Genomic DNA, 17768 nt, shown 5'->3' with positions numbered 1-17768 from the left:
ACAGACTCCGGTCCATGGGAAAATACTCGACAGACAGAACATCATTAATGTGCTGGTTAGTCAGTCAGCGCCTGGCCTGGTGAAGCTTTTCGGCCTGTGGACGTCATATCAGAGCTCATCCTGCTGCTGTAGTCACAACAGCGTGAGCATGTCGAGCAAAAGTGAAGGACAACGCTGCTTGTTGGCTTCACTGACCTGCAGCTGTTTTACACCAATGTGCTAAAATGTTATAGAGGACGATGAGTTTAATCAGTGTTTGGCTTCCATTTGAATCATCCACAAAATATGATGTAGCAAATGACACAAGCCGGTTTAAACATGGTGACCTGAAATTTTGAAGGTGCACTAAACAATATTCTGGTGTTTACGATATAGATCACATCACTAACAAGGAAAGCAATCAAAGAGAGCAGTACTCCACCAAGGCTGCTCAGTCTTTAAATCATTTCTGATGAATGAATGAGCACAGGTGTGTGTTCTGTATGTGTGTGTTATGTATGGATACTGAATCAAATGACCTAAATGTGTAGCGGGAATTGATGGGACTCAGAAACACCCCCACAATTGAATCAGTTGTTCCTTGTATCATTTCTGATGGATAAGTCCTGATAAGTCCTCAGCGGTGAATTTGTAGTAGGATCACAATCATGTGATCATCAGCAGGCAGCTGATGTAGTGTTCACTTGTTGTCATGGTTACAGTGAAGCTGTGCTGCTCTCTAGCAATGATACAGAAATCTTTAACAAATCCGTGGATCCAGACTATAAGCTGCATCACTGACAAAATCTAATCACTTGGTTCTTGTGTCATTTCTGACCTTCCCTGAAAATTTCATCCAAATCTGTTAGTCTGTTTTGAGTAATGTTGTGAAGATCGTCACATAACTGTGTTGCGTTCCTTGGCGGAGTAATAATAACATATAAACATAAAGTGTAGCCCCACAGAGGATTATGTTTCATCTCTGCAGTTCCTCTCAGAGCGATGTACCATTTTGGTTTGAGCTCTTTGCTTCAGCTCAGAGGTCTGTGGCATTATGGCCTTCTTACTATTGAGCCTGTAATGCCATCATTGTTTACACACTGAAGTTGTTGTGTGTTTTATCATGGTTTACTGATGAGACTGACTGAAAGTACTCTGGACAAATGAGCACTCTGTTTGTGTTACATTAGTGTTGACTGGCTAGTTTGGTGAAACTGTGGAGGGACCACACTCACAGCCTGATCCACTGAGGCTGCAGGCCATGAATGTAACACTGCATAACCACCAAGTAGTGATGGGACAGTAGATTATGGAGTTTATTTGATGTACTTCTTATGCTTTTCAGCAAATGTTTAAGCTGGAAAAGTAACAGGACTATCAGAGGTTAGAAGACACATCCTGAGGTAAACACGGAGGATTTCTGCCTTAAAACTTCAGTGTACTGATGACAGCCTGAAAAACACGCATTAAGACCTCCAGTATCACAGATAACAAACCTAAAGAGCCAGTCGTATCAACATGTGGGGTTTTGTCATCTGCCAAAGTCGACCAGGGTCCACACAGACCCCTCTGTGGATGTCCAGTCCAGAATTAGTGAACATATGGACTGAACGTGCTGCCAGTGTGCCAAATGTACACGAGCCAGGAAACCGAATGCTCCCAACAAATGCTTATGAGAGAGAGTGTGAGGAGATTCAGCACCATCCACGCCTTTGTAATTTCTCATTTAAGCAGTTGTAATCAAGATATTTGCTGCTGGAGCTGCTATTTATTGACAAACAAACCCTGAGCTGTTTGCCCACTGTGTTTGGCACATCTCTGGAATAATCATCAGCTGCAGCCCGACCTGTAACCAGCTGCTGTGTCCTGGAAATAACAGTCACACTCGGCGCTCCATAGAAATCTACGGGGGTCGTGTGGTTTCTGCGTTTGATTTGAAGACCGGTGTTATTATCAACACAGCAGACTGACATGCACCCATTGTAGTATGAACAGATCCATGTGCACGTCTGCATCGGTCCACACACAGGCAGCAGCACTGGAAAAAATGCCCCTCTGAAAACAAGAAAAGAAATATATTTCAAGGAACTTTTACTTTGAAATAAGTCAAAAAATCTGCCAATAGAACACGTGAAAAACGGCTTGGTCAGATTTCTTAAAATAAGATATGATATTTAGAATATTGAGATCTTAAAATTAGCTGGAAAAACTTATTTTAAGCTCTATTTTACCAGGATTGTCAAGATCAGGTGTCTTAACCCTCCAGTTGTCCTCATTTACGGCACCAGAAAATATTGTTCCCTTGTCTGAAAATAATCCAAAAATTCAGCAAAAAATCCCCCAAATTTATAAAAATTTGCAAAACCCTTGTGGAAGAAAATTCCTTTAAAATTTGATGTAAAAAAATCCCCACATTTGGCAAGAAATAAAACTTAAAAAAATAAATAAACTTAAAAAAATAAAAAAATGAAAATTGTAAATATTTTCAAAAAATGAATAAAAATCTTCCAAAAAAATCCTAAAAATATCTAAAGTGATTATATATATATATATATATCAGTAAAACTTCTAATATTTTCTTTAAGAACATTCAGAAAAAAATCAACCAAAATCCAGCGAAATTCGCTGGATTTTGGTTGATTTTTTTCTGAATGTTCTTAAAGAAAAATTTTTTAGCATCCCTTTTTTTCCACCAAAAAATGTTCAAATATGTCCCAAAAAAGTTTGAAAATGTGGAAGTTTTCACTGTGAATATCTATATCTATCTATCTATCTATCTATCTATCTATCTATCTATCTATCTATCTATCTATCTATCGATCTATCGATCTATCGATCGATCGATCGATAGATCGATAGATAGATAGATAGATAGATACACTTTTCCACATTTTCAAACTTTAAAACAGTTCAGTTTGACCTGCAGGACGACACGAGGGTTTAAAACAAGATAATTTCAAGATTGTTTGACTTAACAAGCTATTTAAGATGCATTGTCTTAAAACAAGTCCCTCTATCTTGTTGAAATGTCACTTGTGAAGTGAATTTATCTTAAATCAGGTGGGATGAGACATTTTGACTAAAAATAGGACAAACAGACTTGGTGAGATTTTGAGTTTTTGCAGTGAGAAAACATGAACAGGCTTCAACTTTCTACTGTGAAACCTCTGGAATCTAACTGATGCAGTTTGGCTCAGGAAGTGCAGCCCTCACAGTCACATCTCAAATCAAGTCCAGTGAATAAAAATGACACAGTGACTGGGATAACTTAGTCAACCACAATGCTGGGTTACAATTAGAACAGCTTGTGATGTGGCAGGAAGCAGACTGTAAACAAGCTAACATCTAATTTGAAGGTCAAAACACAACTTTAGATTGAACACATTTGAATCCCGACCTATGAAATTTACTGTTACTTTCATTTTCTCTCCACACATGTTCTGCTAATTGATTTCTAATCTTAGTTGATAACATTTTACTTCTAGCAATGAAGGCTCTAATCTCATTTGGAATAAACAGAATGAAGTAGCAGGCTTGTGACATGACATTTCTCTCGTCTCCATCTGCTTTTCTGTCTCCCGGCTCTTTCTTCTTAGTCAGAGCACGACTTCAATCATACGCAGCTGACGGGCAAAGATGGAACATTTCTTTTTAAAGACCACTGTCTTCTCCTTATGTGGCTAAGCACTGGAAAAACTCCAAATCTTACTAAGTCTGTTTGTCTTATTTGTAGTCAAAAAGTCTCATCCCACCTGGTTTAAGATAAATTCACTTAACAAGTGACATCAGTAAGATGGAGCGACTTGTTTTAAGACAACGCATCTTAAATATCTTGTTAAGTCAAACAATCTTGAAATTATCTTGTCTTGAGTTGAATTTTACAAGAAAACTCAAAATAAGTTTAACCCTCGTGTCGTCCTGCGGGTCAAATTGACCCGTTTTAAAGCTTGTAAATGTGGTAAAAAAAAATATAGATTTTCACAGTGAAAACTTTCACATATTCAAATTTTTTGGGGAAATTTTTGAGCATTTTTTGGTAGAAAAAAAGAGATGTTAAAAAATGTTTCTTTAAGAACATTCAGAAAAAATCAACCAAAATCCAGCGAATTTCGCTGGATTTTGGTTGATTTTTTTCTGAATGTTATGAATCACTTTAGATATTTTGGGGATTTTTTTGGAAGATTTTTACTCAGTTTTTGAAAATATTTACAATTTTTTAAAAATATTTTTATATTTTTTATTTTTGCCAAATTTGGGGATTTTGTTTTAAAAATAAAACTTTGAAGGAATTTTCTTCCTGAAGATTTTGCATATTTTTTATAAATTTTGGGGATTTTTTTGCTGAATTTTTGGATTTTTTTCAGACAAGGCAACAATATTTTTGTGGTGTCATAAATGAGGCCAACAGGAGGGTTAAGGCACCTAAGCTTGACAATCCTGGTAAAATATAACTTAAAATAAGTTTTCCCAGCTAATTTTAAGACCTCAGTATTTTAAATATCACATCTTATTTCTAGAAATCTTACCAAGCCATTTTTCACTTGTTCTATTGGCAGATTTTTTTCACTAATTTCAAGGTAAAAATTCTTTAAAATAAGGTTTTTTTCCTTGTTTTGAGAGGAGCATTTTTTCCAGTGAGGAAGTAAATGTGCCCTGAGAATATACGCTGCCACTTTGTTTCCCTCACAGTTTTCTCTGCAGGGGTCCTAGTCCTGGGCTGAGCAGGTCTGCTGGCTGCTCCACACATTCAGCTGTGCAGAATGGATGGATGGATGCAGCTGCCTCATTTCAAACCACCGAGAGGTCTTAGCGAGGACACTGAAAGAAGCTGTTGTTAGGCAGCCAGACAACGAACAGTGCGCCTTGTTAATCTTTTTTTCCACGATCCACAACCACAATTACTCTTGCTGTTGTTGAATAGACAATAAGAAAGTGCCTGCCATGATTTACACAATTTCTGATTTCCTTCAGAGCTCTGGGGACTGTTTTCATTGTCTAAAGCATCTCTTTCTGATTTGGATCTCACAAAAAAGTTCACATCAGATCCAGAAGTAGGAGCTGCCAGACCCAGCTGGTTCTGATCACGGCTCCTCCATGTCCAACACTGTCAGTGATGTAAGAGCTGAACCTGGGAGTCCAAATGCTTTTCTGAGTCTCCAAAAAGAAGCACATTGTTCAGAAGTGCTGCTTGGTTTCCAAAGGACAGAAATAGTTGTCAAGGAGGATCAGCAGCTTTCCCTGCTTTTCAAAGTACTCCTCTACCGATAACATGAAATCGAGGCCCTACAGATTAGAAGTGATCTGCATAAATAAAAAAAAAAGTCCTTTCTCTTTTCTTGTTTGTGTTTTTCTGCCGTTACTCTTACACAACCAGATTTCTGAGTCATGATATTGGCAGCTAAATGACTCTGTGCTCAGTATCAGTGGAAATCAACTCAAGTTTGTGGCATTTATTTATTGCATTGTGTCATTATAAGGATAACTACAAAGCACTGAGTTAAGAGTGTTCTGTAAATGAGAGGTTTCAGTTTTTGAGTTGCTGCAAAAAATTCTAAAAACACGGTTGCACTTTGACATTATGTGTTATTGAGAATAGACAAACAGGAACATGTTTGTGTTCATTTAAAATGTATTCTAAAGTGTAAGTTTTTCTGAAGCGACTGTACTGAAAGCTAACTTCTATTACAACGCTGTCCTGATGGAGATGAGTCAAAGAGAGAGAATGGTACACCACTCCATCCCATTCAAACTCAGATAGGAACAGTTTTATACAGAAATCTAAATGTAATGACACTGCAGCTACTGTGCATGTGTTTCCATTTCTCAAAAAAGACAAAACAGGTCTTAGACATGTCTGTAGAAGCTCCAGGGTGGACATTCACAGTCAATTTCCACGGTGCATTACAAACGGGAGCATATCACAGCTATGCACAGTATAGTCCACCAAACAAGACATTTATCTGTCAACAAACCCACACTGCATTCATTATGTACCATTCATGATTTAAGCATAAAGATAAGTGTACTGTGATTTAAGCTTCTCTTAATTAAATGGTAGGACCCACTGTACATTGAAGTGTTTGTTCCACTCACAAGCTGAAGTCCAGTCAAGCTTGGTTAGTAAACTTTCACCTACTAGCTTGCAAATTTTAACTCTGACGTGCACTACATGGTAGGGTTGTCACTTTCACAGAAAGTCAAGCTGGAACAAATTAAAGCCAACAGAAAATTAGTTCAAATCAACACCCAAGTGGACTGAATCACTGGATGTGAAAAGCAAACCGGCCACCGGCCTTCTATTCCACCGGACTTCCTCCACTTGATCTGTTATCTGCCCGCTTTGATTTTTTGGGGTAAATGATCCACTTCAGCAGTGCATGTCGCCCTGCATGCAAATTTTCCACCACAATGTCCATTTTACTATTTTTAAAAGGACACTGTCTATTTTACTATAAATGGAAGCATCATCTAGAAAACTAGAAAAGCACTCAGAGAGTGCAGTACTCCACCAAACTGTTCATTCCCCCATATGGTATTATCAGAAATGCTGCACTTTTTTTGTAGAAATGCAGCATTTATTTATTAGTTATTGATGATCACTATAGAATGTGTTCATTTAATATAGATGTACCCACAAACAAAACTACCTTGCGCTGAGCACAGGTGTGTGTTATGAATGTGTGCGTTATGTATGGATACCGAATCACGTGACCTAAATATGAAGCGGGTGGTGGGAACTGATGGGACTTGGAAACACCCCCACAATTTAATCAATTTTTCCTTGTATCATTTCCAATGGATAAGTCCTGATAAGTCCTAAATAAGTCGATTTGTAGCAGGATCACAATCATGTCATGCAGTGTTCACTTGTTGTCATGGTTACAGTGACACCGTGCCGCTATCTTGCAATGATACAGAAATCTTTAACAAATCTGTGGATCCACACTACAAGCAGCATCACTGTCAAAATCTAATTCCTCAGTCTTTGTGTCTTTTCTGACATTCTCTGAAAATTTCATCCAAATCTATGAGTCCATTTTTGTGTAATGTTGCTAACAGACGGACGATCATCACATGACTGTGCTTCATTCCTTGGCAGAGTAATAAACATCATGCTGCGTTGAAGGACATGTGAAACCGGCAACTGAGACTTTACATTCATTACTGAGGTAATCAAAGAGTAAGTTTGGTCATCTTCTCGTAGAATTCAATACAATCACATTTCTTTTTACATTCGGAGGAGTCGCCCCCTACTGGCTGTTAGAAAGAACGCAAGTTTATTCCACTTCTGCGTTGTCATTCGTTTTTCAGAACAGGAGGCTCTATCCAGCCTCTGAATGAGGTCTATGGTTGTACAGAAAAGCTTAAAAATAAATAAAACATTGTGAACAAAAGGGATTTATATTGACAATAAAAAAACTATTGCGAGACGTTGTTTTCTGTCTGTAACATTTTTTGTCGTCTCCTTTGTGAAAACGTGTATCGAGTATGTTATGTGAACTGTCTCTTTAACTGTGGAAGCCTCAGATTTGCAGCGAGTGGAAAGCAGCAGTAAAAGTGCTTTTACACAGCAGGAACAGAGCTGGAGACAGCTGCAGCATGGACGGATCACACAGAGACACAGGTGTTTTAATCCCTATATCTAGTTATGAGGGCTGCAGTAATGTGTGCTGGGAGGTTAAAGATAACAGCAGACACTTTTAAACTCAGATTATACACACTCTCGGTGCCGATGGAACAGTGAGATGCATTCCCGTGTGTCGATGTCTGCTTCATTACTGCAGACTTAATTAAAATTCCACTTTAACCTGTCTGTCATTTCAGCTTCATGACAAATGTGTATTTAAAGATGTTCACTCTCTGAGCTAAAGTACTGTGAAAAACTCGCCTGGCTAAAAGAGGGGCTGCTATGAGTCATTAGTGGATTGTGCTTTACTTGCCAAAGTGAATTTGTGATGCTTGGCATCAGAATAGTGCCAAAGAGCACAAGCAGCAAGAAACAATGAAGCAGTGCTTTTGATGAAAGTAAACAGTTTGCCTTTCGTCTGTTTGGAGCGACTTCAGCATTTCTAAACTCCTGACTGCATCAGCTATTCTTAAATTCATCACTTAGTTTGATTTGTTTGTAAAGCCCCACCGGTGCTTAAAAACCAACGATTTACTCGTTTGCATCAATAAAATATAAGAAACATCTCCAACCAGCAGGCTATATGACCTTTAGCCTGCTGGCTATATTACACCTTATCCTCCGCTTAAAGGATTGTAATGAAAAATCCCACCTTAAATATACATGTACCGATATGCAGTATGTTTAAAAGCTAAATGGCCTGTATTTCTATAGTGCTTTACTATACCTGCAACGTACCCAAAGCGCTTTACATGATACGTCACATTCACACACTGATGGCGGAAGCTGCCATGCAAGGCGCTAACCACGACCCACCAGGAGCAATTAGGGGTTCGGTGTCTTGCTCAGGGACACCTCGACATGAGCACGACAGGTTGAGGATCAAACCAGCAACCCTCCGTTTGCAAGACGGCCACTCTATCCACTGAGCCATGCCGCCCCAATCTGCAGTATACCCAGCATACCCAGCTGTTGTACTGATTTGTAAAACAGACTTTTGCCACCAGAAGAATTCTTGGCTGGCTTGAGTTGTATACTGTATTATTATTGGCCAATTCATCATTGAACTATTTTATAACATTAATCCAATTAGATTTAACTTTTAAGTCAAACCAGATCACTTATGGATGAGTAAAATGACACTGAAGACAGGGGATCATGGCATACACTACAGGTCAAAAGTTGTAGAATGCATTCTGCAGCTCCATGCAGAACCCTCTGGTATGTTCTAGTTCAGGGATGTCAAACTCATTCCACAAAGGGCCGGTGTGGCTGCAGGTTTTTGTACCAACTAAGCAGCATCACACCAGACGTGACTCATTTAATCAACCAATCTCAGTCTCCAGACAGGTGATTGGTCAGACTGTGTGCTGTAGATATGTTGGAACTAAATGCTGTAGCCTAGAGCACACAGTCTGACCAATCACCTGTCTGGAGACTGAGATTGGTTGATTAAATGAGTCACGTCTGGTGTGATGCTGCTTAGTTGGAACAAAAACCTGCAGCCACACCGGCCCTTTGTGGAATGAGTTTGACATCCCTGTTCTAGTTGGTCAGAGGTTCATCCTACAGCAAGATAATGACCCAGAACATCAGTCCAAGCTCTACCAGAACTACCTTAGAACAAAGAACCAGATGGTGAGCTTGAAAACATGGAGTGGCAGCACAGTCTCCAGACTTAAACTCCATGGAGCTGGTTTGGGATAAACTGGACAGAAGAGTGAAAGCAAAGAACCTACAAGAACCACACATTTATGGGAACTTCTGCAACAGAGTTGGAAGAACTTTCTGAAGAATATTTGATTTCCTTTGTGTAAAGAATGCCACAAGTGTGTTCAGCTGTTATATCTGCCAAAGATGCTACTCTGATAAGTCAAAAGTTTAGCATACATTTTGGTTTCTAAATTGATTTTCTTAATTTAATTTGTTTATTTGTCCTATGCTTTTATTTCAGAGTACAATGAGACAATAACATGCAGAATTTCAATTAAAAAACTGGAAAAATGTAGGTGTTCTAAAACTTTTGACCAGTAGTTTATTTTAATGAAATCATAGAGCTGTTAAATAGAAGGAAATGACCAAACCAGCGTTTGCGTCAATATAAAAAACAAATGAGGTTTGATGAAAAATCATTCAGCTTGTTTGAAGCAAGAAAAGCCTCCTGGTCTCAAAGTGACAGAAACAGGAGAATTAACCTAAACCTGCGTTACAAAATAATGTGACAAAACGCTGAATACTCCCTTCCACTCATTAGACAGACAATTATCATGCAAATGTTCACATATGTACACTAAAGTGCCTATAAAACGCTAATCCAATCTAAATGGACATTAATGAATTAAATTACCTAAAACTCAAATTTCATGGTGAGCTAAAAACAACAGATAAATACATTAATGTGGCTCTGCATGACATTTACATTACAGGTGTGCAGGTGAAACATTGTGTTGTGCTCCTGTTAAAATCATAGCTAATATTAAATCCTGTCCAGTATAAACCTCAGCAGGGTTTAGAGACACTTGTGTTTACATACAGTTGATGGTCTTAGCAGAGAATGTTCTGACGTTTCTGACAAACAACTCCAAAGCTTGTGAGCGCAAGAAGAAGCGACACAGAATTGACAGTGGGGTTTTTTTGCCTGTGACTGTGGGAGGCGCTGACGTAATTAGCATGGATATATGTGTGTGTGTGTGTGTGTGTGTAGAGAAATAGCTAATGGCGTGTGCTCCATGCAAATGGATGATTCAATCTCATCTCTCATTGCCCTGAGACTCAGAGTAAATGGGGCCTGTCTCTCCTCTGGCTAATAACTCTGACTGGAGTTCATGACAGCCTGAAGTGCCGACTGCAACACAGCGTTGATTAAATCCCATCCACCAGTCCAGAATTACTTAAGATAATTACCAAACTCATTTTAATTTTCATCCTCAGCTGTCATTTAATTCCATTAAAGGTGAGGCACTGCTTCCAGAGCAACTTTTGAGCTCACTATTTAATAAGAGGAAGGCTGCATATCACTTTTGCTGGCTGTGAAGGCCCTGACACACACACTCCCTAACACTCACCAGGGGTCCAGTTATATGGCCCGTACCGAATTGCTATTTCTTCCTCTCAGCGCTCCTGCATTTGTGTGCAAACCGTTTGGTAGAGGAGGTGACACCTGGTGTTTATGCTGACAGCTGAGGAGGAGAGATTTTCATTTCCTACTGATCCTCCATTCTCACAGCAATAGGAATCCTTTCTCCAAATGTGTTCTGCTACAATGTCATTTTTCTACCATCTGCTCCCACCAGGATGCATTTTATAACAAGTCTGGATGCTTTCGAGCTGGATTTAGAGTGTGCAGCATCCTGCAGGGATCAGGTCTGCAGCAACGGCAGAAGTCTGATTTTTGGACATACACGTCCTTCGTCTTCGTGTTATCATTTATATTCTTTTAATCAGGTAATCATTACCTTCCTGTTGCTAACCAAACAAACGCCCTCCCCATTGCTGGTGGCCTCTCACAGCAGGACAATGCCAACTGCCGTAGTGCAAAAACTGCTCCGAAGTTACTCAAGAAACGCTGGATGGTGAACTCAGTGTAGATTTCAAGCACTCTACCAACTTATCTTGACACCTCTATACCTCCTGTACCACGCCAGACTCACAAGACATGAAGGAAAAGGAATAAATCCCACATAGGCCACTTTTACATGAGACTTTTAATTCCTCTTTAATTCCTAATTAAAGTTAATTCCACTTTAAAATCTGCGTGCAGCGCTTTGCTCACATAAAACGTTTCATTCTGAGGACTGCTTTAAAGAGTGTTACCATCAGTCTTTAATGACTGGAGCTGAGCTGGACAAGGATATAGGATGGTTGTTTACATTAGCCTCTGATAGCTAATTTCCATATTGTGTAATACTGCAGTATACATAAATCAAATCCAACCACAATCTCCATTTTCATTTGGCTGTCGACCTTCAAAATAAAAAACTCCAAATGCAGACTCAACACTCAGCAACATCCGGATTTAAAGTTGCACTGAAATCCAGACGAAATAACACAAACGAATACAGTTTAGGTGACAATGCATGCATGAAGATGAGAACTGTCTGAGGGGGAAAGGAAACGAGCAGAGAGACAGCGAAGGTGACACACAGAGAGGTTTGATTTCATCTCCAACTGTGTGTACGAGAGAGTGAGAAAATAAAGAGACAGAGACATCAGTGGATTTTTCCATGGCGTCCAAAGGAGCAGCAGATGATGACACATTGGTGACACACTGAGATGTTAACAAAAACACAGACACATACTGTACCATGAGCTCACACACACACAGACACACACACACACACACACACACACACAAATACACACACACTCACCAGGCCTGAGGTTTCCTCTTGAGCAGGCCCTGTCTCCTCCACTGAGAGTGGGGGCTGAGATGGTAGGTCAGCTGACGACAAACCTTTTCCATCGCCCCGAGAGAGTCTCCCTCCTATCAGACACACACAGACAGAGACGCACAAACTATCAGCCGACTGCCAGGTGATGATAAAAACTGTTCTGGTGACTATATTGGCGGTATCGGTATGAAGAACAGCTGGTTGTTTATCTGAATGTTTCCACTGATTTTTCCACCCACACCATGACTGTAATGCTGCTCATGTTCGCTGGAAACCTAGAGCATCTTTTTATTATCATATTTGCTCCACTCACTTGTTTTAAATATTGGCCAGATACCAAGATGGACAAACACTCCATGCTGTCAACCACAGGTCTCCTAAAGAGTGGTTTAGAAGCTCAGTGTGGTGACTGTGGTAGACTGTGCTATGATGGCACCCAAATGTCCCTAACAGTAACCGCAGCCTTAATTATGCAGAACTATGAGCTTTAATACAATTTAAACGTGCAAATTATGACAATGACCACTGCCTGTAGCTATACAGACTGAAACTGTTTTCTGTACCATGCTGTAAACATGTTTATTCTGCTGTAAAACTGGACATTTTAACATGGGGGTTAATGAGGAGTGACTTGCTTTTGGAGGTAACCTCTAGTGGCTGTTCGAGGAACTGCAGTTTGGTTGCTGGCAGCTCTGGAGGTCGCCACTTGATTTTAATACGATACATAATCCAATCAAAAACTGAATTATTCATTTACTACCAGAAAATGAATACAGTTTAAATAGCCATGACCCTGAGCAAACAAATTAAAATGACAAAGGAATTATTGGTGCACTTGGTAAACAAGTTTGAAGCTGTTTAAGAACACTGTGTGTTTACTGTTCTGTATTTACTATATATTGCTTAATAGTGTGAATTTTTGCAGGAATCACATTCATAATCTGATTAACTGGCTTTTCAGTGTCTTTGCTTCCAGTACAGTGTAGGACTCAGCAGCTCTGACCATGACATGTACTTCTATGAACATGTACAAAACAGAACAATGTAGAGTTTGTTCTGTGCTGCTGAAAATGGCCCTGAAGGAGGTTCCATAGGGACGGCTCTCGCTACTGGAACTCAGATAAAGGATAGAGAGACTTTAAAAAAAAGCCACGCTACAGTGATAAGCTGCGGAAATGTAAACTTCTAATAGATGTCTATTTATAAAGTATCATGTATTACTAATTCTAAAGCTACCTGTCAACAAATAGGCTAATTTTAAAAAACCCAACATATGTTCAATACCGGTCAAATGTTGTAGAACACCCCAATTTCTCTAGTTTTTTTATCGGAAATTATGCACATTATTGTCTCATTGTACTCTGAAATGAAAGCATAGGACAAATAAACAAATTAAATGAAGAAAATCAATTTAGAAACCAAAATGTATTCTAAACTTTTGGCTCATCAAAGTAGCACCTTTGGCAGATATACACACGTGGACAAAATTGTTGGTACCCCTCAGTTAAAGAAGTAAAAACCCACAATTCTCACTGAAATCACTTGAAACTCACAAAAGTAACAATAAATAAAAATTTATTGAAAATTAAATAATCAAAAACAGCCATTACTTTTGAATTGTTGATTAACATAATTATTTAAAAAAACAAACTAATGAAACAGGCCTGGACAAAAATGATGGTACCTCTATAAAAGATTGAAAACTATTTGACCAGAGTGACATGATTAACTCAGGTGTGTCATTTAATTGACATCACAGGTGTTTCCAAACTCATAATCAGTCAGTCTGCCTATTTAAAGGGAGACAAGTAGTCACCCTGCTGTTTGGTGAAAAGGTGTGTACCACACTGAACATGGACAACAGAAAGCGAAGGAGAGAATTGTCCCAGGACATCCGAAAAAAAATTATAGACAAACATCTTAAAGGTAAAGGCTATAAGACCATCTCTAAACAGCTTGAAGTTCCTGTGACAACAGTGGCTCATATTATTCAGAAGTTCAAGACCCACGGGACAGTAGCCAACCTCCCTGGACGTGGCCGCAAGAGGAAAATTGATGACAAATTGAAGAGACGGATCGTTGGAATTGTATCCAAAGAGCCCAGAGCAACCTCCAAAGAAATTAAAGGTGAACTCCAAGGCCAAGGTACATCAGTGTCAGATCGCACCATTCGTCGTTGTTTGAGCCAAAGTGGACTTCATGGGAGACGACCAAGGAGGACACCACTGCTGAAAAAAACTCATAAAAAAGCCAGACTGGAATTTGCAAAAATGCATGTTGACAAGCCACAAAGCTTCTGGGAGAATGTCCTTTGGACAGATGAGACCAAACTGGAGCTTTTTGGTAAGGCACATCAACTCTATGTTCATAGACTCAAAAACCAAGCATACGAAGAAAAGAACACTGTCCCTACGATGAAACATGGAGGAGGCTCAGTAATGTTTTGGGGCTGCTTTGCTGCATCTGGCACAGGGTGTCTTGAAAGTGTGCAAGGTACGATGAAATCTGAAGACTATCAAGGCATTCTGGAGAGAAATGTGCTGCCTAGTGTCAGAAAGCTTGGTCTCAGTCGCAGGTCATGGGTCTTCCAACAGGACAACGATCCAAAACACACAGCCAAAAACACCCAAGAATGGCTGAGAGAAAAGCGTTGGACTATTCTAAAGTGGCCTTCTATGAGCCCAGATCTGAATCCCATTGAACATATGTGGAAGGAGCTGAAACATGCCATTTGGAGAAGACACCCATCAAACCTGAGACAACTGGAGCTGTTTGCTCATGAGGAGTGGGCCAAAATACCTGTTGACAGCTGCAGAACGCTCATTGACAAATACAGAAATCGTTTAATTGCAGTGATTGCCTCAAAAGGTTGTGCAACAAAATATTAAGTTATGGGTACCATCATTTTTGTCCAGCCCTATTTCATTAGTTTGTTTTTTTAAATAATTATGTTAATGAACAATTCAAAAGTGATGGCTGATTTTGATTATTTAATTTTCAATAAATTTTTATTTATTGTTACTTTTGTGAGTTTCAAGTGATTTCAGTGAGAATTGTGGGTTTTTCCTTCTTTAACTGAGGGGTACCAACAATTTTGTCCACGTGTGTAACAGCTGAACACACTCGTGACATTCTTTCCACAATGGAAATCAAATATTCTTCAGAAAGTTCTTCCAACTTTGTTGCAGAAGTTCCCATAAATGTGTGGTTCTTGTAGGTTCTTTGCTTTCACTCTTCTGTCCAGTTTATCCCAAACCAGCTCCATGGGTTTAAGTCTGGAGACTGTGCTGCCACTCCATGTTTTCAAGCTCATCATCTGGTTCTTTTTTCTAAGGTAGTTTTGACAGAGCTTGGACTGATGTTTTGGGTCATTATCTTTCTGTAGGATGAACCTCTGACCTGTAGGATTTGGTAGCACCAACTTTCAAGGCTTGATCAACCTCCATTGCTCCAGAACAGCTTTAAATTGTTAATCTATTTCTCGTCCTCTGAAAAAGGCCTTTTTGAATAATTATAAAATGTACATTATTGCTCACTTTTGGGTAGCTTTACCTTTTTATTAATGTCTGACAGTTCACCACTTACCTTTGTACCATTTCAAGCTATTCATTGGACTTGAATTACTTGAATTTCAATTTTTAAAAAAAGGAAAAATTGTGGCGTTCTAAAACTTTTGACCTGTAATATAAGTGACAAGTGTAAATCTCACACCGGAGTATGTACACGCAACACGTGTCTGTATGGAACATGCAACAGGTATAATGTACGGTTCTGGTGCAGAGCTGTAGAGTAGTAAGAGCTGGGAAGGGAAGAGAAAACATCACGTTGGTCACAACATTATCACTGAATAAAACAGAGCAGTGAAGTGTTACAGTGGCAACAGACAAGAAAAGATATAATTAGAGGATACAGGGACCACTGGAGCAAAGAATTAGCAAACGCACCTTCTGTCAACGTCAAGATTCTGATGTGGGAGGACACGTACAAGCACACTGAAACAAGGAGAGTCTGGGGAAATGATCTGCACATGGTGTGTTGATTGGCTTTCCACAATTACTGAGTCTTTGCTACATTACATTTACTTTGTGTGTCTTTGAGTGTCTGAACTGCAGGTTTACACGCCCTGCAGCGCATTCGCACGGAATACGATGAAATGAAACACATTATGGACAGAGCAGGTTTTCAATTTTCCCACAATGACATGATTCTCCTGGATACCTCGGATGAGTGAATGTAAAATAACGGTCGTGTGGAGCCATTTCTGCTGGCTGTGACGTAAAACACCGATGAATCACGAACATCCAACATCCCAAGGCTGAGTTTTCATCGTGGAAATGAGGAAGCAGTTTAACATACAGCAACCGAGTTAGTGACTCACCACAGCCCTCTACTATACCATCACCGTGTGTGTGTGTGTGTGTGTGTGTGTGTGTGTGTGTGTGTGTGTGTGTGTGTGTGTGTGTGTGTGTGTGTGTGTGTGTGTGTGTGTGTGTGAGGCTTCTGTATTGAAATGCATTTATTCAGGTGGTGAGTCAGGTCTGGAGGCTCCTTAGTATTCAGTCTAAAACAGATGGTGAGGGGAAGAAGTGATATCAACAAAGACATTCAGCGCTCACTAACCCAGGAGGTGAGCAGTGTCTGAGTGTGTATTTCTGCCTTTTTTCTGTAAAATACTGAAGGGCAAAAGTCGAACAGTAAAGCAGAAGAACCATTGCCCAGCTCCAGGCAGCATTCGTGACAGTAAATGAATTTCTACCCAGAGGCAAGCAATGAAAAGTCATTTCACTGCTTTGGCTGCTAAATAAAGTCCTCATTTTTCAAATTAAGTGAAGTGATAATAATTCCCTGAGAGAAACTGTGAAGATGTTCCCACAAATGTATCTGTGTGGTCAGAAGTTGCAAAGAAGTTGTGGACGTGTTGTATTTATTGTGTAATATTTTTAGATTCACAGACACAGAACTTTTATTTCTGTTTTTTGTACTTTCAGTTTTTTGCAGCACAATGTGAACTGCAACTTCTCTTTTTCTTTTGCATGCACACACACATAAATTTCACTTTTATAGTTATTTTTTTTTATTTTTGTGGTCAGAAAGGACAAGATGTAATATTTACAAAACAATAGATTTAACCCTCCTGTCGTCCTGTGGGTCAGATTGACCCGTTTTAAAGTTTTAAAAACGTGGGAAAATAAATATATATTTTCACAGTGAAAACTTCCACATTTTCAAATTTTTTTAAGGACATTTTTGAAAATTTTTTGATGGAAAAAACAAATTAAAAAATGTTTAAGAACATTCAGAAAAAAAATCTACCAAAATCCAGTGAATTTCACTGTCAAATTTGGGGATTTTTTATTTAAAAAATGAAACTTTTGAGGGAAAGTTTTCAGGATTTTTTTTCCTGAAAATTTTGCTAATTTTTTTATAAATTTGGAGAAATCTTTTCTGAATTTTTAAGTTTTTAAGTAAAAAAAAAAAAGCTTTTTAAGTTTATTATAATTATGTCTTTCTAAATTCCACAATTTTTTATTATAGAAACAATCAGTTATTAATAAAAAGTGACTGGCTATCACTAAAATGTCAACTAAATAACCATCTGAATATAAAAACAACCACCTTCTAATTAGCTAAACAATAATAAAATGAGTTTATTCAAAAATAGTTTTGATTGTGTTCTTTTTGGTAAGTTCAGATAATCATGACCGATATTTCTTTATTGGCAATTTATCAAATTTTATATGGAAAATAACAAATTGTACTTGTGTTTGAGA

The 17768-nt window shown here is 38.8% G+C and overlaps 1 protein-coding gene across 2 annotated transcripts in view; it reads right to left on the bottom strand.

Annotated features, from left to right (window-relative positions):
• The window catches only part of lrrc75a (leucine rich repeat containing 75A), an 86664-nt gene that overhangs the window by 27449 nt on the left and 41447 nt on the right, over positions 1-17768 (bottom strand). For both annotated transcript variants that reach the window (XM_051957836.1, XM_051957837.1), the window contains exon 3: positions 11977-12089. In XM_051957836.1, coding sequence (XP_051813796.1) covers positions 11977-12089 — 113 coding nt within the window. The remainder of the gene's footprint in view (positions 1-11976; positions 12090-17768) is intronic.

This window comes from Acanthochromis polyacanthus, chromosome 13, assembly GCF_021347895.1.
Source record: "Acanthochromis polyacanthus isolate Apoly-LR-REF ecotype Palm Island chromosome 13, KAUST_Apoly_ChrSc, whole genome shotgun sequence".
NCBI classification, from domain to species: domain Eukaryota; kingdom Metazoa; phylum Chordata; class Actinopteri; family Pomacentridae; genus Acanthochromis; species Acanthochromis polyacanthus.
The sequence above is the reverse complement of the archived record's forward strand: the minus strand, read 5'-3'. Positions and strand labels throughout refer to the sequence as shown.